Source organism: Castanea sativa, chromosome 4 (assembly GCF_040712315.1).
Source record: "Castanea sativa cultivar Marrone di Chiusa Pesio chromosome 4, ASM4071231v1".
Lineage (NCBI taxonomy): Eukaryota > Viridiplantae > Streptophyta > Magnoliopsida > Fagales > Fagaceae > Castanea > Castanea sativa.
Genome location: NC_134016.1, coordinates 47,337,630 through 47,364,314, shown reverse-complemented (window position 1 = coordinate 47,364,314; position 26,685 = coordinate 47,337,630). Strand labels below are relative to the sequence as shown.

At 32.3% G+C, this 26,685-nt stretch overlaps 1 protein-coding gene and 1 long non-coding RNA gene across 2 annotated transcripts in view; one reads left to right on the top strand and one right to left on the bottom strand.

Annotated features, from left to right (window-relative positions):
- Positions 1 to 26,685, top strand: part of LOC142631332 (uncharacterized) — a 51,615-nt gene that overhangs the window by 15,917 nt on the left and 9,013 nt on the right. The window lies entirely within an intron of this gene.
- Positions 12,180 to 20,200, bottom strand: LOC142631359 (TMV resistance protein N-like). The gene is made up of 5 exons (XM_075805499.1): positions 19,563 to 20,200; positions 15,213 to 16,332; positions 14,759 to 15,019; positions 13,607 to 14,263; positions 12,180 to 13,506 (listed from the first exon to the last, which is right to left on the bottom strand). The coding sequence occupies exons 1-5, from the start codon at positions 20,045 to 20,047 to the stop codon at positions 12,847 to 12,849; spliced, it is 3,183 nt and encodes a 1,060-aa protein (XP_075661614.1). The 5' UTR covers positions 20,048 to 20,200; the 3' UTR covers positions 12,180 to 12,846.

Genomic DNA, 26,685 nt, shown 5'->3' with positions numbered 1-26,685 from the left:
ACCCAACAAAGCTCAAACTTGCACCACACAGGTTAACTCAATAGCTATCTATCTTCCACATACTTTTGTTAAACTAAGCCATGCAAAATCAACCCAATTTCAGGAACTTAAAAAGACTCAAATCAATAAAACTTCGAAAGTCTACTACATCAATCATTTTCTCAAATTGATGAGGAGTCACTCCTGTCTAAGACAATGCTCTTTGTTCATCTCAACTGTTTTACCACGGGAGTAGCCATAGGAAGTGAACAATCAAACACATTTTTTAAGAAGTAAATAATGAATTTTGTTAAAGAAGAGGAGTGCTCAAAATCTAAAGCTTGCATATTCTATAGAGACAGATTTTATTGAAAAATAATCACTTAAAATGGAATAATTTCCACTGGGTCATTATCACCTGTATAATAAAATCAAATGGCCCCAAAGTGGGCTAAGAATTCTGTTCAATGCTAGAAGAGCCAAAAAAATGAAAGTAGATGAAAATGAAGTAATTTTAAACCACATCTGCTCCAAATAGACTGCTAGGAATCTTTATAGAGATGTCATAAGCCAATCATCATAAAGGATCACAGCAAAGGCAAATTCAAAAATTTTGATGTTATGGTAATGAAAGAAAAGAAAATGTAATTAAGTCATGTGCAATATTTCATATTCCACATATGTATAGCAAGGCTACAAAGGAAACTGTAGCAAACTACATTTGATTATCATTTTGCATAATCCAAAGGAAAATCTGCTTGCCTAGTAAAAATTTGTGACCAATGGTCTTGATTTCCCAAGGACTGAGAAGAAGCACAACCCAATTATCATAGAAGTCTGGAACAAGACGAGTCAAACAACTTGCTTTAGCCTTCCTTGAATATTAATTCAAACCATGGTGCATTAATCTGAGCCACATTTGGAGTAACAAACCTGCACACATAACCAAGTATTTATTCTAATACATGCCTAAAAAAACTATTAAATCTTCCCCCAACCACATTGTCAAACATATAATAGTATTCATGGAAGTATAAGACACCTCAACAACCAATTCGGAGCACAATTTGATGATTATGATTCTTTCGGATAAACCCACAAGATAGCAAAATAGGTGAATCTACACATTGAGCAACCTCTAACACTGTAGGTATCAATAGACCAACAATGCAACAAGCTGCATAAGGAATGCTGCAAGCCATGAAGATCAAGTTTAGAAGCCTTTTTTTATTTAGTATCAAGTTTCAATAGTACGCAATTAATTTGATATTTAAAAAAGGTAAGACTAAGAGTTCATTGACTCAAGCCATATGGGGGCACTTTCTCTTTTTCTTCAACTTTTACAAATAAATGGTTAATAACATTCCTGTATAGCCTATTTTCAAACAGAATCAAGGATTAGATAAGAATACCATTAATATAGTACAAAAGTATCCAGACAACCTGAAAATAACCCAAGGCACAATAACACAATCTGCAGTTTAATTTTTTCCAAAGTAGGATATCAAATAAAAATCTACTTATGGCCAAAAAATGAAAGAACACATAAAGAGAGGCCCACACTAAACATCTTGTTAACTTGTCCAGAACAGTGTCACCCTAGGGCCAAACATCATAAGAACCATCATAAAACAAAGATCCCTATCTTAGTTTCCCTAGCCCTTGCTTCATAAACAGAGTTCAGCGGTCACATTGCTATTTTGATTGGTAAATACTAACTGTTGACACTTCAGATTAGACCCACGACTTCAACATCCATCCCTTGTTTATGAGACGCAAAGAAGCCCTTGCATGACAAACCTATTTCCTCTCTCATTGTTGATCTGAAATGGCTCTGTGACGTTGTGAGGAATGAGAACTCTCAGGCTTTGAGTCACTCTGGTAGAGTAAAAGCACTGGCTGTGATTCTTGAAACAGATATAAAGGGAGATATTAGTGATAATATGGCTAATCTTATTCATAGAAAGAATGTTTTTGTGGCAAATAAGTACCAAATGGCACCTGTAGAAAGCTCCTCAATTATATCTTTGATGCGTTTGAGAACACCACTGTTATTTTACTTTCGACCTGTGCTATACTCTCTCTGCCTTAGGTGTCAAACATCATGGCTAGAAATATGGGTAGTATCATAGTGGGAGTATTATCGTTGCTGCCATTCTGGTTGTTGCTGTTTCTGCTGTTTGTAACTTCAAGCAATCCAGGCAATTTGAGAAGCTCTCCCAGCGAGTAGAGACATCAGGGTGGATGTATTGAGGGATGGGCAACACCAACATATTTGAATGCACTTGTTGGTATTGTCATTGGTTGTTACTGTACTTTGGCTTATTCTGTCAGGGTGGATGTATTGAGGGATGGGCAGCACCAACATATTTGAATGCACTTGTTGATATTGTCACTGGTTGTTACTGTACTTTGGCTTATTCTATGAAGTGCATGTTGATTATGTGTTGGCTAGTCACAATCTGGGTCGAACATAACAATCTGCACTGACAAAACAGGCACCCTTACATTAAATGAGACCAATGTAACAGGATTTTGCCTTTAAATAAGCAATGAGGGAAGCCAAGTAATATTTAAAATATAAATTCTCAATCGCTTGTGAAGATTTCTGGGAGCCCTTGCTGTTTTTGATATGAATATCAATGAAATCTATAATCCATGTTGAAGACTTTAAGTCAAAGAATTTAGAGGAAAACAGAAGTGGAGTTTTGGTGAAGAGGAAGAGTGAGAAGGCTATTTGATACTTCTACACGGGAGCTCCAAAGACTAAGGGATATAAATTCAAGAAACTGATTTGAGCTAGCCTTTAACATGACATGATGGTAGAAAGAAAAGTTATCCCCTGCTCAATTCATTAAATAAGACCAACCCTATGAAAAATTAATTACTTACTCCGAAGTAATTATTTGTTTTACCAAGTATGAAGTGATACTAAAGTTCAAAGGTAAAGTCATTCTTCCTTGAACTTTCTTAGGCATACAGTTGAAGAAATAAAAGATAAACATGATCGAGTATAAAATTCATAGATTCAACTAGATAAGAAGTAATAAATATCATTAGTTTGAGAAGTTCATTACGAAACTCAAACTTTAGAAAATCAGAGAACTTGCTCCAACTTGACTAACCATAATATTAGTCTACATTTGATCTTACTTATATGTTGTCATATGTAACAAATCAGCAATATGGAGAGCCTTAAATCATACTAACTAAAATCACAATGAAGAAAATGTAAACCAAACTTGGAGCAAAGTGACCACTTGATTACTCCCATATGATCAAAACCAAATTACAAAACCAACAAATAACCAAAATTTAGGGAAAGCACACACTAAACAGTTACATGCAAAAGTTACAAGAAACACATTATTTTGTTTCATAGGAAATTGTCTGCCATCTTTTCATCAGTTGCATAATTGGTATAGAAAGATGATTGATTGTCAATAAACCAGACTGAAACAAGAAGAAATTATCAAAGTTCTCAATTCCCAAGGTTTTGTTACAATGCTCAGGTCATATTACATCTAGATAGAATAGTATCTGGCAAGAGAACAACAGTACCCCAAAAGGAAGATGAAGATTTATTTCTTCCTAAGTAGAATATTAAAAAAAAATTGAAATTACATGTGTCCCAACCTGTACACCTTATTTGAGGCAATAGGGGCAATACAAGTTAAGCAAAGGGAGGCCAAGGTGGCTGTTGCCTCCCATGGGTTTGAAATTTTTTATATTTCTTATATGTATATAGATAATCCTTTGTGTTGTACATCCCAATTCTTCTAATTTAATACAACAGTCCCCTTAGTTTTTGCAAATATCACAAACACTTAATTCCATTCAAAAGTCACAGGTTTTGATAGTATTAACATAAAATGAATAATACAACAGAAAAATGATTGGTCTTTATCAGAGAATTTTTACTTTCCTTATAAAATATATTTTTTGACATACCTTATTTAATATATGCATATATTTTCCTCAAATAAAGAAGTTATTGTCCCCCTAAAAAAAATTCCAAGTTATATTATAAACAAAAATAAGAAAAAAAAAAGTTTATTCATTAGAGAGGCTGGAAATATGCAAATAATTGGCCTCAATAAGGCAGCTAACCAAGAAGAGAGTAATTTAAGAATGTATCATCAACCTTTTATAAAAATATCCACCGACTTAAAGCAACAATATTTCTTTTAAGCTAACCACTATCCATTGATGTTGGTTGAAATTATAGACATTATGTAAAAAGAAATGAACAGAAAATCAAACTGAAAAAAACCACAACATGCAATTTTTAATAGATGAATGAGAGAACATTTGTTGCTCTAATACTCTAATACACAAAAATAGGTGAAATGAGAGAACATTTGTCCTCCAAAAATAGGTGAAATGAGAGAACATTTGTCCTCCAAAAATAGGTTTTGTACAAGTGTTCTCTCAAATGGTTTTGTACAAATATGATGTGTTCATGACAAATGTTACTCTCAATATAACAAATGTTCTCTCATTTCATCTAGTACTGCCTTGTACAAAACCATTTGTTGCTCTAATACACAAGATATTGAAACAAAATTTGAACTCTTATAATAACTTTTCCAAATCCAAATGGTAGCAAGTTCTATATCGTCCTTTTTTCCCCTGCATGTCCTTGCCACTAAACTAAATTGCAAAAATAGTTAAAGACAATGTAACTTCATTGAAATTTTGACCTCAATGTGTGAAAATAAATTAGGAATTCATTGACATGGTTGGTATTGTAGCCCAACAATAAGATTTTGGGCTCTAGAAGTGAAGCATGATGTAAAATTGCCAACCTAGCAGGGCCAGGAAAGTGGCTCAACAAGCTTTAACAACAGGACTAACCATGGAGAGACAAGGTGACTCCCAGGGTTTGAGATTTCTCTCACCTCATTTTAAAGCAAAGACTTTGTAAGGGAAAACAAAGAATGAAATGTTATAAGGTACACAAATTTAAAATATTTTATGAAGTCTATTCTCTACAGAAATTCTAAGAATATGAATTTGGAGGTTTCCAAAGTTGAGGGTGGTCAGATCTTACGAAAGATGGGCATGGTACAACCAGCTTGTAAAGGTTTTTAAATAATCTGTGTCCTTTGATGGGAATAGCATTGTTTTCAGTTAATTGGTAATCCAATGCTTCCTCTTAGGCATGGTGTGGCATTTTTCTTTCCCATTTTTCTGTAATATCTTTATTAGTGCATAATTGCAGCTTTACTATTTGCAAAATCAACAATTAAAGAAACTAGTAAATTGCCCGTGCAAAGCACGGATAATGTTGTAATGTTTTATGTAAGAAGGCTTTAGAGAATGCTGTACATATATTATATGACATAATTATTATAGAATTTTGTTAGTAATGAGTTCGTCATAAGAAGCAATAATTATACATTGCATACACATATTCATTATAATTAATGAGAAATAAGAAAAAAACTTTAGAGGAATATTGTAGAATAACGGTTGATATAAAATGTGTCTTTCTCTTTCTTCTTAATTCTAAAACAAAAAAAAACACATCTCAAACACTCATAGTTAATCACAATCTTTACAAAACTCACAAGTTCAAAACGTCTAACCTTAACATAATAGTTAATCTACCAAGCTTGCTAGTAAAACTAAATTCAAACTAAACCTTAGTCTCTAGCCGTGTTTTTTATTCCAAAGTTGGGTATCATTTGTTGTGTAGTGTTTTTATCATGAATTGTAGAAGGGTAATGAGACATATATTTACAATCTCTAAGAAATTAAAGAAATCAGCATTAAAAAAAAGTACCACTGTCCTCCACATTTCAATGTTTGATCAAATCCTATTAAAGCTCAAAATTAATAAATTTTTCTAGGACTACAGTTAGTGCCAAATTCAAATTTGGCAACACTATGTTTTTTTTTTTTTGTAAGTCTCCCAAACTAATATGAATATGGCCTTTTGCAATATGCACATTTAACAAACTGAATCCACAATGGTTGAAAAGTGATTCCAAAACACATATATTTGGATCCCCCAATAAAACTTTCAAATTTTCATCATACATAGAACATTTTGTACTTTAACAACTTGCCAAATATAAGCATGTACTTGCCTTAAAACTATACGTTATTATTAATTAAAAAAGCAAATTTTCAATCTTTATAGTACTATAGCATCATTGTTTGAATGCTCCACCTTCTAAGGAAGATTGTATAAATTTCTTCTTCAGCATATGTAAACTTAGACCTTTTAACTCATTGTCTTACACTAAGTTCATTAATAACCACATGAACTAAAATGAGGTCTACTCCCCTAGTTCCCTGATGCTTAACTACATCCAAATAACATTCAAAACTGATCAAGAATGAAAAGATTAATATCTTTTTTTCCTTTTTTGGAATGAAAGGCATCTCCCAAAAAAACGACAAAGAATCAACATTGATAAAGAGCTAAGTTAAAATCAAAGGAGAAAGAACACTTGATTGAAATAGGCATGAAAAATTTTATATTGTGTGAATATCTTGCAAGAAAATATAGTTAAACCAAAAGTTCCATGTAAGGCCTTCAAGTCCTATAGCAAAACCAGACATCAATTTGTCCATAGAAAAGCATAAACCTCTACACACCTTTTACAATCATTATTTCTATTTAAACCCATATGCTTTCAGTTACATCTTATGGACAATGAAGCCTTACCCAATCAAGAACCAAAAGTCCCTTAAACATCCCCACTTCTATGAGTCAAGAATCCAAGTACCATACTCTTCATTTGGCTTTTCAGGAAATCCTTCAACCTTAAAAAAATATTGACATGTTTGTAAGTATAAAAAGATATAAATGCAATATTTTATGTCAATAATGCATGCTTAAAAATGTCCATAAGGAAGTGAAAAATTCAACATATCAATAATTATTTTTTCCTAGATAACCATCCTGATTTTCATCTATCTGATTTGAACCAAATTGGTTTGTGGAGTTGGTATAGAATGATAGATGATTAGAATTTTAAATTGAAATCTTCAAGACACGACAATTTCACTCTTACCAGTACATAATAATAGTTTAATAAAGAGAATATTAAAGCATTCTCATCTGGTCCTTTAAAACCGGATGAAATGCAAAGTATGTAAGGATTTTCATTAAAAAAAGAAAAAGGAAAAAGGAGCCTTACATAACCGGTCTCTCATTCCTATAGCAAATTTTAAAACATTGTTATAGTATCATGTATTTTTAGATGATACTATATAACCTATGCATTCTTCTTTCTTTTCTTTTTTTTTCCTTTTTTTATTCTCTCTCTTACTTTATATTTCTCTCAAACATACACAATCCTTTTTTATTCTTTTTTTGCCACTCAAACACACATGACCTGTGTTAGGTGTAAAAATTTATTTTAATATGGTGTATTGTAAAATAAAGAATGTGATGTAAGGTCTGTTGCAAGAGTAGTAATGTAATATAAATCAAATGGCCTTTTGTTGAGACAACACTTTCTTTTCTTTTTTGCATAAGCGGTTGGGAATGCTCTTAACAGAGTATGAACTAAGAAAATATATAGCAATTTTAAATATCATGAAGACCTGACATGTGCACTAAATTTTAAAAAATAAAAAGAAAAATGAAAAGGAAAAGAAAAGAAAAGGAGAAAGTACCTTGTATATGATAATTTCTATCACATATTTGAAATATTTGTACCAGATTTAGCTAGCATGGTCACTACAGCTGAATATAATAACTTCTATAAAAGTATAATAAAAGCCAAAAAGTAATAGCATGGAGAATAATCTTTAAAATTTAAACTAATAAAAGCAACTATAACAATCAAATCATGTTCTTGTGTTTTTATTTTCGGAACATATGAGGTGGTCAATCTCATATGCAAAGCATAGTGTCCTTAACTTTAGTATGCAATAGGAAATGCAAATCATACGTAATAATGTTCAAAGAGCAAAGTTTAAATAATGCCTTTGAGTGGAATCTTGTAAAATGTTTGGATTCCTCTGAGAACCTCATTGAGCCCATGCTACTTAAGACAACAAAATCTAGATTAATGAAATTAAAGATTAATTTTCCTCAAGTCTGAAAAGTAAATTATAGTCTATTAACATAAGTGGGCATCAACTTCTAGGAAAGTTGACAGTCTTAAAATTAAATTTATATAAGCTGATCATTTTTTAAATTCATACCAAAACTTGTATTTGGACAAATGCAAACCAATTTGTGTGGTTTCCAACAATATTTTGACGATATTTGTATAATCCATGAAGACCAATAATTTCATACGTATGGTGTTGTTTTAGTCTATCGTAAGACATTTCTAGGCAACAACCATACATTACTCATTTCCCAACATTATCCACTACTTGTCTAAGCTACATATAATCATAAATTAAAACTAAAATTAGAAAATAAAAAGAAAGAAAAATGTGTTGAGAATAAATTAAAATATTAATTCAAAGATTGAAGTGGAACCTTTACCTTTCCCTATTGAGACCTAGAAGAAGGTCAGCGGCAATCAAGGCCATCAAAGGCATGTGGTTCATAGGATCAGCAATTGCTTCTACATTAATTGTTGTCTACAACAAAACACTCGGCTATTTTATCAAACAACTTGCGTGCACGTAACAAAAATGTAGTTGCATGAGTCCAAACCAAATAGTAAAGCAAAACTTAAAGAGATCAAAATAATAAAGCAAAGATTTAAGAGAGATTCTAGAGATTATATACCCATCTTTTATTGGAAGAATTAACTTATGATTCAATTTAGGACCCGAAGCATAGCTCTAAGAAGGAGATATAACACTTGAAGCAAATTGGCATCAATGGAGGAAGAAAGGATAGAGGTATCTAATAGGATTTTGGTTATTCTCCAAAGAAGTGTTACACCAATTCATTTTCCTTGGTGTCTTGCAAGTTGTAAAGGCTATAGATAGATATAGATACTGATTTCAAAAGAAACACGTTAGTGTGCATTAAATATAAAGGGGGAATTGAAGAGTTAAGAAAGAGAAAGAGATGAACTGTTTTTGCTGAAGCAATTAATAACTTGCATTGTTTCTATTTCTAAATGCATGTAAGAATTAACTTTTTAAGAGGAGGTAAAGTGAAAGGTCAAATGCAATAATTACACTAATAGAGCTCTAATAGAGCGCCACATGGCAGGACCTCATGCAGTCCCGCATGAGGTCTCTGCTTTTATATATATATTGATGATTTGAGGAATCAAAAACACCCCATTAAAGGGCCAACACAAGATACCAGCATATAAGCCACATTTACAATTTATTTCTTTTGTGTTCAGCAACTATGCTAAGCTATACAGAATAAAAAGAAGAACTAGAACAGATATTGCAAGCACATGTATTGCTCTACATGATGTATGCATCCCAAGATTTAGGATGGAAAGGGCCAGAACAGATTATATAAGAAATGAGATGCATATATAAAATGATAGTGGGAAAGGGAAGAACAACATTTAAGGAACTGATCATGAGATCAAGCTCAGATGAACTGAGTCAAATGGCAATGCTAACATTTTTCTAATGCTGATTCTTCTCTTTCAGGGATAATGGTTGCATCATGAATCACGAGTGACTCTGAAAGGTTATCAACCCACTTGCTCAGCCATAACGTTTTTGCTAACATATATAGGAAGCCATACAAACTAATAGGAAACTAAGAGAAAGGTTTCATGGTGAACTCATTAGTCTCATATCACTTGAGTAATTTAATATTCTGGGATGCAAATAGAGCTTAAACACAACAAAAATTCAGAAGTACAGTCACAAACATAAAAAGATACAGACTGCAATTGCCTTATCCTATAGAATTTTGGAAGAGCAGTATGGCTTACAGGTACCAACTTTGAGAAAGAAGAAACTATAAAGTGGCAATTGGAATACAAGCATGAAAAGGTAAAAGGCTACAGATGAAAAGGGCGCAATAGCATGTAACATATGCCTCCATTGATTAATGGAAGACCACAGTGTAGGTAGCCATTAGGAAGCTCACCAATTGGGGGCAATGGCTTTGGTAGTAACTTGTAAGCAACATTAACAAAGATGATGACACTATCAAAGAAAACATACATTTCCTCAAGCTACTCTACTGGACACATTTATTGAATTCCCAAGCAATTGATCTAAACACCAGCCCTTAAAAAAGTTAAAACTTAAAACAGTACAAAACATAAAATTAGATGATAATATCCTTTGAGTCATACTAAAACCAGATATAGGTGCTACTTTATGCAACAAACCCCTAAGTCATTCCATAGCATCTACCAAACAAGAGGCCCTTGCCAAGAGATAGTCTTACCATTATTGAATAGACTTATTTAATTTTCAAAAAAAAATTAATTAACTAGAGTTATTCAAGCTGACTAGCTGAGAATATTTAATAAGATACCATTCCCATATTAGACTTTGAACATGGCATCATGAGATTAGTATAGTATAGAACAATTACTAATTAAATAGAAAAAGTAAAATAACGCAAAGAGATGACAGAGATACTAGACTGAAAAAGAACAAAAGCATAGGTAGTCATCAGTCAATGCAAGCCAAAATAGATATGATAACAAAAAAAACAATAGAAACTAACCCTTTAGAGAAAACAACAGGAGAATGATAATAATTATAAAAATGTATGGTTTCTGAGTAAATTCTTATCACAAGACCTGAAACACCTAAACATCGTAGAGTGCCTTGACAATTGAAAAACATTTTTAAATAACATCAACCTTAGAATCCACCCTTACTGTTGATGAAAAAAGGGAATTTGAGAGGACCACCAGCTAGCTGGATCATAAAGATTCTTGTGCAATGCCATACTCTTGTCTAATGTAATCAGAGCAGGCCAAGGGTTACTGACTTCTTCTAAACTCAAATTTCAAATTGCCAGCCCATATAGCCACTTCCATAAAACAAGTGCATGGGGTTTGTCGTTATACATAAAAGGTTCAGCTCAACTTTGACAAGTTTCTATTTATCACCCAATGTTAGCAATAAAGATGGACTAAACTAAATGAAGATGGACTGAAGCAGTCACAATCGGTAGTGGCAATTCCAGAAGGTCTGCCTCCAGTTGTTAGTCTGACATTTGGCATATTCTACAAAGTGCTTGATGGCTGATCACACCTGGTTTATGAATCTTTTGCTCATGACACAATGGACTCAGCCACAAAAAAATCTACACTCACAAAATAGGCACCTGACAGCACATGAGATGAAGCTAACAGAGTTTGGCTTGGAATGTACTTCCCAAGAAAAAGCATCAAATTTTTTTGATCTAACCAGATTTCCAAATGAAGAATAAGCCAAAGCCAAAGCAGAATTTGGCTTGCAAGCTGGATTTACAAGGAAGTTTTCTGCAATTCAAAACAATCTAAAAGATAAATACTCAACAACAAGCTAGCAAAATAAAGAGTATCTCTAGAGGAGATTCATCTGACCACAAAAATAAAGAGAAATAGCAATCCAATTGTTTAATCTTTACCATATTTTACCAATTGTTTATACTTAAGTATGACTTAAATCAACAATATTTTTTTTAAGCTAACCACTATCCATTGATTTTGGTTGAAATCATAGACATTATGTAAAAAGAAATGAACAGAAAATTAAATTGAAAAAACCACAGCATGCAATTTTTAATAAATGAAATGATGGAACATTTGTTGCTCTGATACTCTAAATCTTCTTACTCAGACATATTTTAAACACAAAGTTTTAGAGATGAAGTGCAGGATGGCTGATCATGCGTGTCACTAAAGCAGTCACAATCGGTAGTGGCAAAGGTTTGCCTCTAGCTGTTAATCTGACATTTGGCATATTCTACAAAGTGCTTGATGGCTGATCACACCCTGGATCATGAATCTTTTGCTCGTGACACAATGGACTCAGCCACAAAAAAATCTGCACTCACAAAACAGCCAGCGGACAGCACATGAGATGAAGCTAACAAAATTTGGCTCGGTAAAGAAGCAATGAGAGAATGTACTTCCTAAGAAAAAGCCCCAAATGTTCTTGATCTAACCAGATTACCAAATGAAGAATAAACCAAAGCCAAAGCAGAATTTGGCTTGCAAGCTGGATTTACAATGAAGTTTTCTACAATTCAAACAGAGCAATCTAGAAGATAAATACTCAACAACAAGCTAACAAAATAAAGAGTATCTCTAGAGGAGATTCATCCGACTACAAAAAAGAAAGAGAAATAGCAATCCAATTGTTTAATCCTTACCATATCTATATATACACACACACACACTGAAACTCCTCTCTGGAAAAATAAGAGGTGAGTTCATTCATTCAGCCCATAGTAACATTTTATCAAATACATGGAATGCTTACCTTTGTACCCTCTACCACAATTTGCGCTCCTCTTTGACCAATGGCATTCCCATCTTGCTGTTGATGTTTATGCCACGTCCAATAGCTCTCCCATTCCCGTCTTGACCTTTGAGAATCACAGCCAAGCCTACATTGTTTTGATCACATGATGCATCGAAATTAAGCTTCACCAATTGATCAAGTGGTTTGGTCCAAGCACTTCCCCTGTTTTGCCCTTTGGTGAGTGGTCTCAAGTAAAAGTCATACTATTTCTTCAGACGATGGACTAATTGGTTTATGGTGGGTTTAGTGTTTGAAACCAAAGCTTCCTCTCGTGCCATCCAAAGGATTTTCATTGCCACTACTGCACGCAGTGTGAACTCATCTTTGGTGATTCTTTCTGCGAGTAACTCACTTGGGGGGTCAATTATACGTTCAACAAATTCCGTTACAGTTTGAGCTCGGATCATTTCGACACAAAAACACCATCTACCACCATACCACACTCCTTTGGCATAGGGACAACATTGAAATAGATGTAAAATGGAATCTTCAGCTATTATGGGTTTTTGAGAATCTGATGAGGTTTTGATTAACGAGTCTACGTAAAAACATTTTGAAGTTTTCATCAAAGGACACTCTTAAACTTTCATGAATTCTTATGCAGGCCATCTTATCTACAGCAGGATTCTGAGAAGGACAGATGCATGCTACATGGGCCCCACACCTTTCTATTGTAATTTTTGCCCTTTTTGGATCATAATTTGAAACTTCAAATAGAAGCTCAACGTTGTTGCAATCCTCTAAAACTATGCCTTCAAATGAGCTATTGCTTCGATAGTGAAACCACGTTAAAGGTGATGAATCTAACCAAAATACACCTGAAGCTAACTCTTTTTTATAACCATTGAAGAAAATGTAGATAGAAGAAAGAAAATTTTCATATCGACTTGCCACAATATCCTTCGGTTCTATTTTTAAAGCAACACAGAAAGCAAATGCTAGAGATTCCGAACTGACCGAGAATGATACGGAGCTTCCAACACTTTGATGGTTGAACCATTTTGAAATCTTAGTTCCTGGAAGGATAAGGTCAAACTGAAATCCATCATCAGCAAGGTCAGGTGCCCCACACTTTTCAAGAACAGAGTCCTGATGCAATGATCCCCTTGAACATACCATATTTTGTGGAAGCCCAAACGTTTCTCCAAGCTGATGCAAATTTAAGAAACTTCAGTTTAGCAAATTTAGTAATATATTATATTTGGGAAAGTAAAACAAAACTGTTTCTTTCTATGAGAAAGGGAGAGACCTGACTCAATAATCTTCTTCTTGATTGTGAATCCAAGGAACCGCACCCTTCTATATATAAAGCTTCTAGATGTGGTGGAGGCATTGGAATTTCCCGAAGGTTCCAGTAGTGGTGAAAGAAAAGAACTTTTAATTTCGGAAATCTGATATTGATTTCAGGGAGGGTAGTAATGTTGCTGTAACGGAAACCTAAATATTCTAATTTGGGGAAACAATCAGGAGTATCCATGGCTTTTGGAAAATTGTCACAATAATCCATATAGAGATTGCGAAGATTTTTTAAATCAGAGATGCTACTTGGAACCTCTTTCACGTTTTTTAAACTTATAACTAACGTCTGAAGGGCAATGAGATATCCTGTTGATGAAAACAACGCTTCCGTTCCTTGCTCAAGACTTTCACAATGGTCGAAATAAAAAGTTTTAAGAGATTTCAACTTGAGGTTTCTTGGTATAATTCTAAGATTTTGGCATCCGGACAGATCCCAGGATATAAGCTCTTCAAGAAGTCCAACAGACTGATGAACCTCAACTAAATTTATGCATGCTTCAAAGTCCAATTCCTTTATGTTTGGGGAAATCAGTGATAAGTCGGGTACCTTTGTAATATTTTTACAATACGACAAATCCATATATATCAATGTTCTGAATCGACACCTCTGTAGAAAGAAGAAATATTTTTTTGAAATTTATTAGTAAAAAGAAAAAAAAATGATAGGCTAAGAGGATAGATTAAGAAATTCTCCATGTTCAATTACAAATTATTGTAAACATTTTTTTTTTAAAATGCTAAAGATACTACAAGTATTACAAAATAAAATTTACAAACTAATGTAATAATGAATGTAAATGTTGGGCTTCAACTAACTCATAAATAAATATTTGAATTGTCTCTTTATGATTGGTAACACATCAATTTAATCAATTTGTTCACTCAATATAGTAAAACTTGTAGTGCATGTAAGATTACTCTTTTTTTAAGTGCACAAATTGATTTTGTTCATCGGAAATGTATAGAAATATTATTTAATTTCGTATTAAATGCATGGTTTAGTTTTAACCACAAAAAAAAAAAAAAATGCACCTTAACTTGTTCCCTAAGAGCACTCATTAACAAAATCCTAATAAGAATTTATAAATGCTAATGATCATACCTCGAAATGCTCGTCCAATTTTATGAGGCTATGTCGCATATTGAGTACAACGAGGTTTTTAGGCTCAAAGGCTGATGGCAAGGAATATAAAGGAAATTCATTCCAATCAAGTAACCTCAATCCATTGGGAAGAGATCCAAGGTCTTCACAAATTACATTGCGAACTTTCAAATATTTGAGATTCCTCATCTTTCCAAGATTCAACTTCATGTTTTTTGGTTTAGGCAAGCACACTGTTATGCCTCGAATTTCATTTGACCCCTAATTGAACACAACATTAAGTAAACCACAATGTAAAAATAATTCACCAAAAAATAATAGATTGTTAAACTTCAAACAAAAGCCACGCTAATAAAATTATATTTTCTTAAACATTAAAAAAAAATAAAAGGAATAAAAATGACTAAATCCCCTTGTGAATAAATAGAAAAAAGTAAATCAAAACAACTCATACCGTATGTTCAATTAGTATTTCAGGAGCATCCTCATAACACAATAGCCTACTACGCTTCTCGATCACTTCTGGTGATTCTTGTCGAACAATTTCCCAACCCATTTGTTGAATCAAGTCATGCATCGATAATTTGTTATCTTCAGTAACAATTATAAGACACTTATCAATAAGTCTTTTAATATCATAATACAGATCATGGTTATTGATGCTTCTTAGTACATCTACAACTTTATCTTTGTAGAATCCTTTAAGAAAACAAGCAATATCAAGGAAAATTCCCTGTTGAGTTTGGTCCAATCCATCATAGCTTATTTTGAGTATTTTTTGAATATTTCCCTTGGGAATTCTTTTGTATTTGTCTAGCGCACTTTCCAATTCATGTTTAGTACTTCCATACAAATCTGCGCCAATTATTTTTAGAACTAATGGAAGACCTTTGGCATAATCTATAAATTGGTTGACCAGTTCTGAATAATCTTCCTCGAAATTGTTTCTTCCAAAGGCCTCGTGACAAAAGAGTTTATGAGCTTCATGTTTATTTAACTCCTTCACCATGTAGTACATTACATGATTATTTTTTGTAAGAGTATCAAGCAAATGTTTGTCTCTTGTGGTTATAATGATTCTACTCCCAGAAGTAAACCTATCACAATTTTCAAGAAAAAATTCTATCTCATTCAATTCTTCAACATTATCAAGAACTATAAGAATCCTTTTATGATGAAGCCTTTCAATTGTCACATTGATTCCCTTAGATATACTCCCCACCTTCAAATTTTGATACCCTAAGATCTCATAACAAAGTGTCTCTTGTAATTGAATTACACCATCATTTGTCCTTGATTTTTCACTAACATTATCTAGAAAGCTGCTTCCATCAAAACAATAATGAATTTTGTTAAAAATAACTTTTGCAATTGTTGTCTTACCCACTTCGGGAAGGCCAAAGATCCCTACAATGCGAACATCATTTGATTTAATATCTATTAACCGATTTATGACGTCATTTACACAAGTGTCTATTCCAACAAGATATTTTGCAACAGATAATTTCATGTGATTTAATTGAGCACTTGAGATCTCTTTGAAAATTTCTTCAATAAATTCAAATTGACAGCAGCTGCAATTGTCATTTACACAACAAAAAAAGTATGTAATAAGTTTCAAAAAAAGTATGTAATAAGTTAGAATAGAAAATAGAAATACATGAACAAGGACTAACTTCAAGATGTTTCGTCTGTGCACTACAACTAAAATATCATATAATCTATATCTATATCTATATCTATATAATAATAATATATAAAATTCAAAGCGTACAATTTAATTTTTCTATGCTCATGTTAAAATTACATCATCAACCACGCCACCATTTTACACACACACACACACACACACACACATATATATATATATATATTCAATAGTACACCATGACTTTACACATTCTCTAATCTCATTGTAACTTATCAATCATAATAAAACCATATATCTTTTGGCAATATATGACTTCTCAACTTATATCTCTATACTCTCTCAAAAAAAAAAAAAAAACTTATATCTCTATAATTTTTTAATCAATATTTACCTGCATTATCTCTTAAATTCTAGCATCACATTATTTTTTAACCTTTCCTCTTCTCATTGTAAACTCTAGTTCGTTATTCTTCCTACAACCATTCCTCAATTGTTTTAAATTTTCATTTAAATTTCTTATTGCCCCTTTTGTATCTCTCCCCTCTATTCATTCTATGTTTTGCTTGCAAATTCTTTGTTATTGCTGATTTGATTGTCACATCTCATTTATGTTAGCAATGTTATGCTTATGGCCGAAAAGTTTCCAAGTTAAGTTTTAGCGATATAATGTTACCTAGCTATCATATTCAAATTAATTTATGTTTATTTACTACTAATATTATTTTATCCATATTTGGTTTTTGGTAAGATTAAAACAAGAGACTAAGGTGGTAACTAAAAGTAGAGAGAATAAAATTCTTTAAATACTTACAAATTACAATACATACACACTCAAAATGGCCACAATTTTTTTTTATAACTTAAAAATGGCCTCAATTACTGTAGCTTTTGTTAGCTTTAATTATTAACTAGTGTATAGCCCGTGCATATATATGGGTACAGTTTTAAAAAATCACAATTATACAGTTCAAATTATACATTATTTTTAGAAGAGATTACATTGTATTAGCTTTATATATATAATTTTGAATTTAATTGGTTTTAAACTCTTCGGTTTTTATACCTAATAATTCACTTGTCACAAAAATTAAAAACTTAGATGGACATGTGGCGAAAAATTGAAGAGCAATTTGGTTGTTGAAGTGATTTTTTTAATTTTTTAATTTTTTTTTATTTGGACTTTAGATCTTGAAAGTGTTTGTATATGTACACTTTTTTTTTTTTTTTGACGGAAGGTAGAAACAATTTATATATATATATATATATATATATATATATATATATATATATATATATATATATATATATATGTTTGGTCCTTTTAGGTTTTGAATCATGTTTTTGTAAGGGTTTGGTTTTGGAATTTTTTTTATGCTATTTACATTATTTTATTTATAAAATTTTGAGATAAGTTTTCTACATTTTAGGTATCAGAGGTGACTTTTTTTCCCTTAATCAAGATTTTGATGTATTTTAGGTCCTGAACATTTTTTTTTTGTTATTGTCTAACTTATAAATTTTTTAGATACATTTTCCGTAAATTTGATATTAGGGAGATAAAGTTTGGATATTGAGAAAATTTGTCAAATTTCTAACATAGCTAACTATATTGTAAATAATATATGGAAATGGTTATTTTTATGCTTTACCTTTTAAGTTCTCGATAAAAAAAAATTTCATCTGATAACAAAAATGTTGTTTCTATGCGCATTGTGCAAATCAATGACTTGTAAATAACAAAAGTTGAAACCCTAAAAGTTGTGGTTACAACATGTGACATACTCTCGTTGAGCCAAGTTCCTATGCCTTTAAAAGTTTTGGTTAATTTTCGTAAAAAAAAATAGTTAATTATAAATTAAAAATTAAATTGTATAATTTATGTTGTTAGTGAAATTATAAAACCTTTAGTACACTATATAAATTTTTTAAAATGATAAAATAATCAATCAAGTAATTATTGTCACCAAAAAATTTGCAATAAAGTAAAAATTATAATATATGTCCAAATTATATCATACCATTTACTATATACTAATAAAAATTGTATCCTACATTGTAGTTGTGCTAAGTGGATGCCCTCCTCTTTATTTATTTGGTTTATATTTTTCTTTTTCTTTTTTTCTCTTTAGATCATTTGGTGTATTATAAGTAAATTATAACAATTTCATAGTTGCTCTAAGTTGAACTCTATCGTCAATGTTTCAAAAAAATTAAAATAAAAGTTACCCAATTAAAATTCTACTCCGAACTTATCAAAAAATAAAATTCTACTCTGAAGAGTTTTTCAAATTTTGAAGAAATTTCATTATTTATTTTATATTATGTTAATGGCCTACCACAAATTTTTGGTTTAATAATAAAAGTTTAATTATACAAGTCATGTTTGCACTATGTAGCATAATATAATTCCACCCTTTCGCTTATTATAAATAAATTAAAATTATTAACATAGTTTACTTTTAAGTAAAACCATAGTACAAAATATTTAAAAATATAAAATAATATTATGATAAAAAGTCAATTATAAATTTCAAGAAATTTAGAACGCATTTCATTATTTATTTTAAATGATTTTATAATCTATCTTAAACTTGGTTTTACATGGTGTGTATTCACCATGTAACTTAAGTAAATTTTTATTATCTAATTTATAATTCACTTTTAAAAATATTATTGAAGTATTTTTTTTAGTTTAAATATGATTTTTTATTATACCTTGCATCACACATGCATAACACTAGTTGTTAATAAAAGTAAATTACACCCTCAAAAAAAAAAAAAAGTAAATTACATAAATTTTATATATGTGAGGAAACAAGTTATAAGGGACCTACTTTTGATGTTTTTACAAAATTATTAAGTACTTTTTCGAAAACTTTCTAAATATTGCAGAAGAAAGTCCTAATTAATTGGTAAGATTATCTTGATTGTATATTCTTATTTTTCTGTCATTGATCTTTGTAGCAACTAGATTAGCAATTAAAAATTAATACTATCATAATTTGACCCAAAAAAAAAAAATAAAGCCATCAATGAAAAAAATTAGTGGTAACTAGTGTTAATTTAATTAAAATTTAGTGACTAGACACACAATTGAAAATTATAACAATAAAATAAATAAATAAATAAAGTGAAAGGGTAGTAATTAAATACCCGTCCTTGTAGGTCAAACCAGATATGCTACCAACTTTGTTTAGAGCTTCCCTCCATCTTTGCACCTTCTTTATATTATTTACTTCATGTTTTGCTAAAGTTTCGCCAAATTTTCCCTTTTGGTTATGTACTTCCGAGGGATCCACCTTATAAAACACCGGTAGCACCATTTGTCCATTCTCCTTACACTCAAGAATTTCTACAAGTTCATCCAAGCACCATCTAGAAGATGCATAGTTCTTAGAGAATACAATTATGGAACTCCTTGAACTTCTAATAGCTTCAAGAAGTTCAGTAGAAATTTCTTCTCCCCTTGGGAGTTCATCATCGATGAAGGTGTGAATACCCTTCAACTTCAAAATGCCATTCAAATGGCTTGTAAAATCCATGCGGGTATCTTCCCCTCTGAAACTCAAGAACACATCATATTTGTATTGGTGGGTGATGAAGGAAGAGGAGGCTCGTTTGTTTGTCAAAAAAGCCATAGTGAAATGGTACGTTTGAGAAGATCTAAAAGGAAGAGGAGAAAGAAAGCTTGAAAAAATTAGGCAAAGGAAAGTGAATGAAAATTAAAATAAGAGGTTTTTCTGAATGGATTTTTGAGAGAGAATGAGAATGGCAAAGTGAAGAAATTGACTGTTAGTTGTTGTTTTGAGGCCAAGAAGACTATATAATAGTCAACTGTGAAAATAATATTTGTAGTCTGATTAACTTTTTTAGAGAATACAATTTCATAGTTAGCGGCCCAAACGCGGAAGCTGAGAAGACTGGTCGTCCAAGCTGAGAAGACTGGTTGTTGGGTAACCAAGGTCTTTCCATACTGATTCACTCTCACACTTTCTTGGTACACGCTTATTTTTTAATGTAGCGTTCTGACTCATTTCCAAAGCAAAGGAAAAGCAATTTCCTTCCAATTAAATAAGAAAGAGAATCTTTGACTCCATGGTAAATTATTCCCTGAGGAAAGTAGGAAGAAATTTCTTCGTTTAACTCTGATTCAGGAAAGTGTGCCTTGCCTACAAAATAATAATCTGCTTCTAGATGACCTGTTAACATATGTTTTAGGCCTAAAATAGGAGATGTCGTGGGCCTAAAATTGAAAAGTGTTAGATGGGCCTGATGATCCAGCTTCCAGGCGATCATTGCAATGTCTTCTATTATCAATTCATTATTACAAAAAGCCAGAGGGTTCTCGCCAATCAAATAGCACTATCTTCTCGTGGGTTGAGTCATTACTTCAAATTGAATCATCAACTATTGTAAGAACTGCAACATATATAACAAGATTAAGCTAGCTTGGATTATTTTTGGGTAGGCAAAGCCTCTACTTGATTAGACGACTACTCAGAACAAGCAACTGCATCTCACATAAACTCCATAAACATATTTAGAGCCAACCAAACTCTGAAAAAGTAAATCTACTGTTCTGTGAGTACTAAAAAAAATTAAATGGAAAAATCCAGGTACATCAATCCAACCAAAATCAGGGGAAAAAAAAAACTAGTCAAGCTTTCATATTTGTGTGACTGCTGCTCGAGAGACAACCTCCTATCCTCCTGTTTGATGCAAAAACTTATCAACCTGCTGATGCTTCCAACCAATACGCTCTTTCCTAGCAAAAAATTCGATACAGCTGCGCTACTTGTGAAGAACAAAATCACCAGCACCCTATTTGTACCACATTTAAAAAGGCCTCCTTAAATGGAAAGACTAATAGCAGTAGTACTAAGCCAATGCTAACAACCAGCAAGTACTTTTCACCAATCTCTAGATTTACAAATAAAACAAGTTCCATGCCACTTTAGATTTTCATTTGCAAAGTTGTCTGCCAAAGCCAGGTTACTCCGGCCCAGTAGATTTAAACCATAAAGAAATTTAAAAGTAGCTGATCATCTAATATAAATCCAGCTATGTTCCCACTCTACATAGTAAGGAAACTCCTAAATCCAACCTTGTCCCTACCATTCTTTTTCTTCAATAATCACATTTAATCATAAAAAATAAGCAAAGATAAATCCTAAATTTTTGGGGGCAATTATTATTTAAAAAGTTAAAAATAAAAAGTATTACATGAACATGAGGACATACCGCTGCATTGCACCTAATCCTCCGCTTGATAAGATGACTGCTCACAACAAGCTTATCGCAAAAGAACTACAAGATGATCGCGATGTACGCATTTATTCCAAATCAACTTCAAATTTTATTCTCTTCCGGTAACCAAGCTAAGCTACATCACATGATCATGCATTAAAGAAGCTCTCACTATCTTCTTGAGAAGACCATCAACTTTCCACTTGGAAGGAAAGTTTAGAAAGAAGGGTTACCTCAAGTTCCCAACATTGCACCTGCACCACCAGGTGCAATATGGTTGAAGGTGGATCAGAATTAACCCACTTAACCCAACTGCTCATATTTGACTATTAAATCATGGTCTCCATGGTTAATGAATTCTCTACAAAACCTCCTGCCACTCTGGCCATATCAGACTCCGTATACTTGTATCATTTAATTGAAGTACAAAATTCAACCTTATACACAAAGAACTTAAACCCAGAATAGAGGTTAAAGTGGAAGGACCAGAGGATGATAAAAAGGTCAAAGAAGTAAACCATAAAGGCTAACAGAATTTAAATGACCAAGAAAAAGAACATAGCAATCTAATAAATGTTAAGTCTTTTTTTTTTTTTTTTGATGGAATAGATGTTAGAGTCATGATATGAGAAAGAGTGAGACAAATCAAATAACCTATGTTCATACCCCAAAATTTTTTTCTTATATCTTAAAATCAAGTAAGTTTCTCAATGCATCCAAGCTTCTAGTAACCTAACAACCTAGGTTGGCAATAAAAAATGACTTATTCAAATAGCCTGTTCTACCCAACCCATTTTTGGATAGAAATGAGCACTAGAAAAGATTACTGTCTTCAATCTATTTCTCATTTTCAAAGTTTACAATCTTTGTGCCTCATTTTAAAGTCCAGAATCTTTGCATATTACTGAAAAATTTTGTAGTCACATATTCCCAATGTTCCTTAGACTAATCCAATAGGATAAACCATATCTCAAACTGCAACTTCATAGATAAACAAGTCAAATTTCACATCATGACAAAAAATTAACCATTAATTCAGATTTGAAATATATTTCTCCACCTAAAGAATAAAACCCATATATCATAAAAGTATTCAACAAAAGAGAAATAAAATTTTTTATAGAGAACTCCAAGTTTTTCAAACTAAATTGCAATCATCAAAGAAATAGATACAATTTTTTTTTTTTAAAAAAGCCATTTTGATCACGAATAATCTTGAACAAAGAGGGGAAGTGTTAATATCAACCATAGTGTCAAGATCTAATAACATAAAGAGATCAAAACATGCAAAAGCTGCAAGCACCTACGGAATAGTAAGATATGATTCAGATCTAATTAAACCCTAATGAAATTTACACAACATGGGAGATTTAGATTTCTTTTAGGTTGGAAGGGCCGAACAATGTTGCACATAATAAGAGACAAAATATAGAGCATATATGGCATGAGTTTGTGCATGTTCCATGGGTGTAGGTGTATCTAGTGTAGTAATATATGCAAACTATGTCCCAACCTGATGTACCATCAACAGTATAAAATTCAAAAGTGAAACACTTTGTCCTTTCAGTTAGCAACAAGTAGGATATAGTGTGGATTGAGACACATGATAAGAACATCTACATTAACCCCTTAATGACATCAATAATCCTTTGACAACATGCCAAGTATAGTTCACTGGAAATCCTAATTATCTAGAATCCGAGCTTTTGGAAATTGGAACTATAATTGAAACAGTTAACATGTTACACAATTACCCATGTAAACTTACAGATGGGGTAGGTTACAATGCCATTGCAACCCTATTTTTGTCAAATGAAAGTTATATTGCCTGTGCCTCAAGGATGCAACTCTACATATATAGTGGATTACATAAGTGAAAGTTATCAATATCATTAGTGACAGTTCAATCCTCAACTTAAAATAAATATAACAATCTCAAATATATAGCATAACAAATATATCCGTGGCAAAATAATTGATAATATAATTGCAATGCACAGGGTTATGCTTTAAGATGAGTGGGTTATGCTTTAAGACAATGACTCATTGCAGGGCATATAAATTGTATCAAAGTTCATGTGGAGCATTTAGTATTGAAGAGTTGGAGATTTTCAGTTGAATCAGTCCTTATACTATCCTCAATTACAAATCTCCATCAAGTATACTTGATCTTTTAAACATTTCACCTCCATCATTGTTTGCTAGTTAATGATTTAATAAAGCGGGAGATGCCATTTATGTTAATCCAAGGTTTGTACTTGTATATATAAATAAATAAATAAAATGCTATCTTAGGGTTGGCATGATGTTACACAAGTTATTGATACAATTACTGCCAACGATCTGGACATGTACCTTGATGTGGTAAACGAGGATTTCTCAACTCTAGAAGATTTTAATTCTGATACCCCAGCCAATGAAGGTTCCACTTAGGCCATAAGCACAGGCCTTGACCTCCTGAATCAAATTTTGGAGAGACAATACTACTACAACATAGGGGTACAAATCAGATTTGTCATAAAGCAATTGAAAAAATGCTAGAAATAAATCACTTGATAAAGGAAAAAGTAGAACACACCAGTAGCAGAATTTGAGATAATGCAGAAAAGATATGGGAACTTTGATATGCGAACATATTCAAATTGTACAAAAATGAAAATCAATAAAATAATTGTTTGTCACATGAAAAAGACTTAAACCAACACAGAGTACTGATTACTGATGTAAAAAAGCTTACCAAACTGCACATAAGCAAAAAATTTACTATATGGTTACACATTAAAAAAAAAAAAAAATCTTTCACACAATGCAATAGGGGAAGACACTGAACAAGCCTATTGAAATGTCTTCAATTTTTATTTATTTATTATTGAAGCAGTCTAATATCTAGCGAGTCATGAAGCACTAATAAATTTTTTTGGAGAGAATACAACAACACGGGTCTAAATCAGATTTGCCATAAAACAATTTAAAAAAGGTTTAGAAATATAAGAATCACATAATAAAGGAAAAGGTAGAAAATACAAGAACCAGCATTTGAGATAATGCAGAAAAAATAATGGAACTTTGAGATGCATACCTATTCAAATTGTACAAAATGAACAATCAATAAAATAATTATTTGTCAAATAAAAAAGACTTAAAACAACACATAGAGTACCCATTAATGATGTAAAAAAGCTTACCAAACTGCACATAAGCAAAAAATTTATGATATGACATGCAAGAAAATGAGCCTTCACACAATGCACACATTGGAGGAAGAGACACTGAACAAGCTTAATGAAATATCTTCAGAATGTTTTTTTGGTTGAAGCAGCCTAATGGGTCATCAAACACTAGATGAAAGCTCTTTAAAAGAAAAAAAAATTTGGAGAGACAATATTATACTAAAACGAAAGCCTTTGCATTTATAAAGGAGCAAATGGTCTCCATATCCAAAGAACTTTCTGATTAACATGAAAAAAGAACTACATGGTAGCTATTATAGCAAATACAATTGCCTCTATATTTGTCATACCCTAGACTTCCCAGATTATTGATGTAATTTTTTGGGACAGATATGAATAGGCTTATAACAATAGCATTTTCTTATTTACACTATTGGACATCTAAAAGAAAATTCCTTGCTCATGATAGTAAAAGACGTCCTTTTTATATGAATGCACCATGGCATCTTAATTTTTCCAAATTGCCTCGTTAGACATTATGTCCCTGTTGATACTCAAGGTTCATATTAGTGCCTACAAATCTTAGCCTAGAAGACTTGATACCTTTTCATAAGTTGTTTCTAATTTATTCAAAAAAAAAATAAGAAATCTCAAGTTTATATGTCAGCTATTAAATTTGCTGGATCCTGCTTCTATCCACACTTTGAGAAGTTGAAGCACCGTTATAATTACACATAAAACAGTGAAGAACTAACAACAAGGTGCATCATCATGCACCCAAAAAGTAGATGCATAAATTATTTATAAGATAAGTAGATGGCATCAATTACTTGCATACTGGAGACACTCCCTAATAGCCTGGGAAGCACGGGTGTGGCGTTTGGGCCGCCGCACCCGCGTCTGACGCGGGGACACGCAAGCGACGCCGCTGCCTACGCGTTCGTGCCGCGTCGGGCATTAAAAAAATTAGTTTTTTCGGCGCGATTCGCACCGATTCGGGCCGACGCGCGCAAAATCGGGCCAATTCGCGCCGATTCGGCCAGAATTGGTCCGTATCGGGTGAAATCAGTCCAGCCGATACCGGCCGAAATCTGCCGATGCCAGCCGAAATTCAAAAAAAAAAAAAAAAACAGGTGCAAACGCACCGTTTGGAAAAAAACCAAGACCCAACCCTCTCCCTCTTCATTTTTCTTGCGCCTCTCTCCCACTCTCTACCTTCACTCTTCAGCTAGGCTCTCTCCTATTCTCTGTATTCTAGTTATTATTTACCATTGCTCTAAATTTGGTATATATTTATATAATGTGAAAAAAGTATGTTTAGCAATATATTAAAAATATAAATAAAAATATTTTTAATCGCCGCACCCGCATCCGCACCCTACTTTTTCAAAAATTGCCCGAGTCCCGCACCCGCACCCGAATCCCGAAACGCACCCGTGCTTCATAGCTAATAGCCAACTTTGTAATAGCTGCAATATCCTGTTCCATACTCAAGCTACCAGCGGCTAACGTAACATATCGGATTAGCTAGCTCCTGAGGCCATTAAACTAAATAAGAATCTGCAACAACGTATATACAAATGGCACACAAGACACACACAAGCAGGGAAAAGAGAATAAACATGAAGTGATAATTACAAGTATCTCTTTTAATTCAATGTACAATAAATTACAAGTATATACTAAAAGGGAATCTAAAATTTACCCATATGATGAAAAAATTAGACACCATTACAACAAAGAAAAGATAAATTACTGAATCTATTGCAAAATAAGACATGCTTCTCATCATGTCTAAGTTGGCTATGGCATATATTATAAAAAGTAATTGATTATAGAATATTAAGCACCCAAAATCA

Bases quoted from the DNA above. Each gene is read 5' to 3' on its own strand.
- LOC142631359 (XM_075805499.1), bottom strand. From the start codon at position 20,047: ATGGCTTTTTTGACAAACAAACGAGCCTCCTCTTCCTTCATCACCCAC. The intron at 15,020-15,212 runs GTATGAGTTGTT...GTGTTCAATTAG, and splicing joins AAATACTAATTGAACATACG to GGGTCAAATGAAATTCGAGG. The intron at 13,507-13,606 runs GTCTCTCCCTTT...AATTTGCATCAG, and splicing joins GAAGAAGATTATTGAGTCAG to CTTGGAGAAACGTTTGGGCT.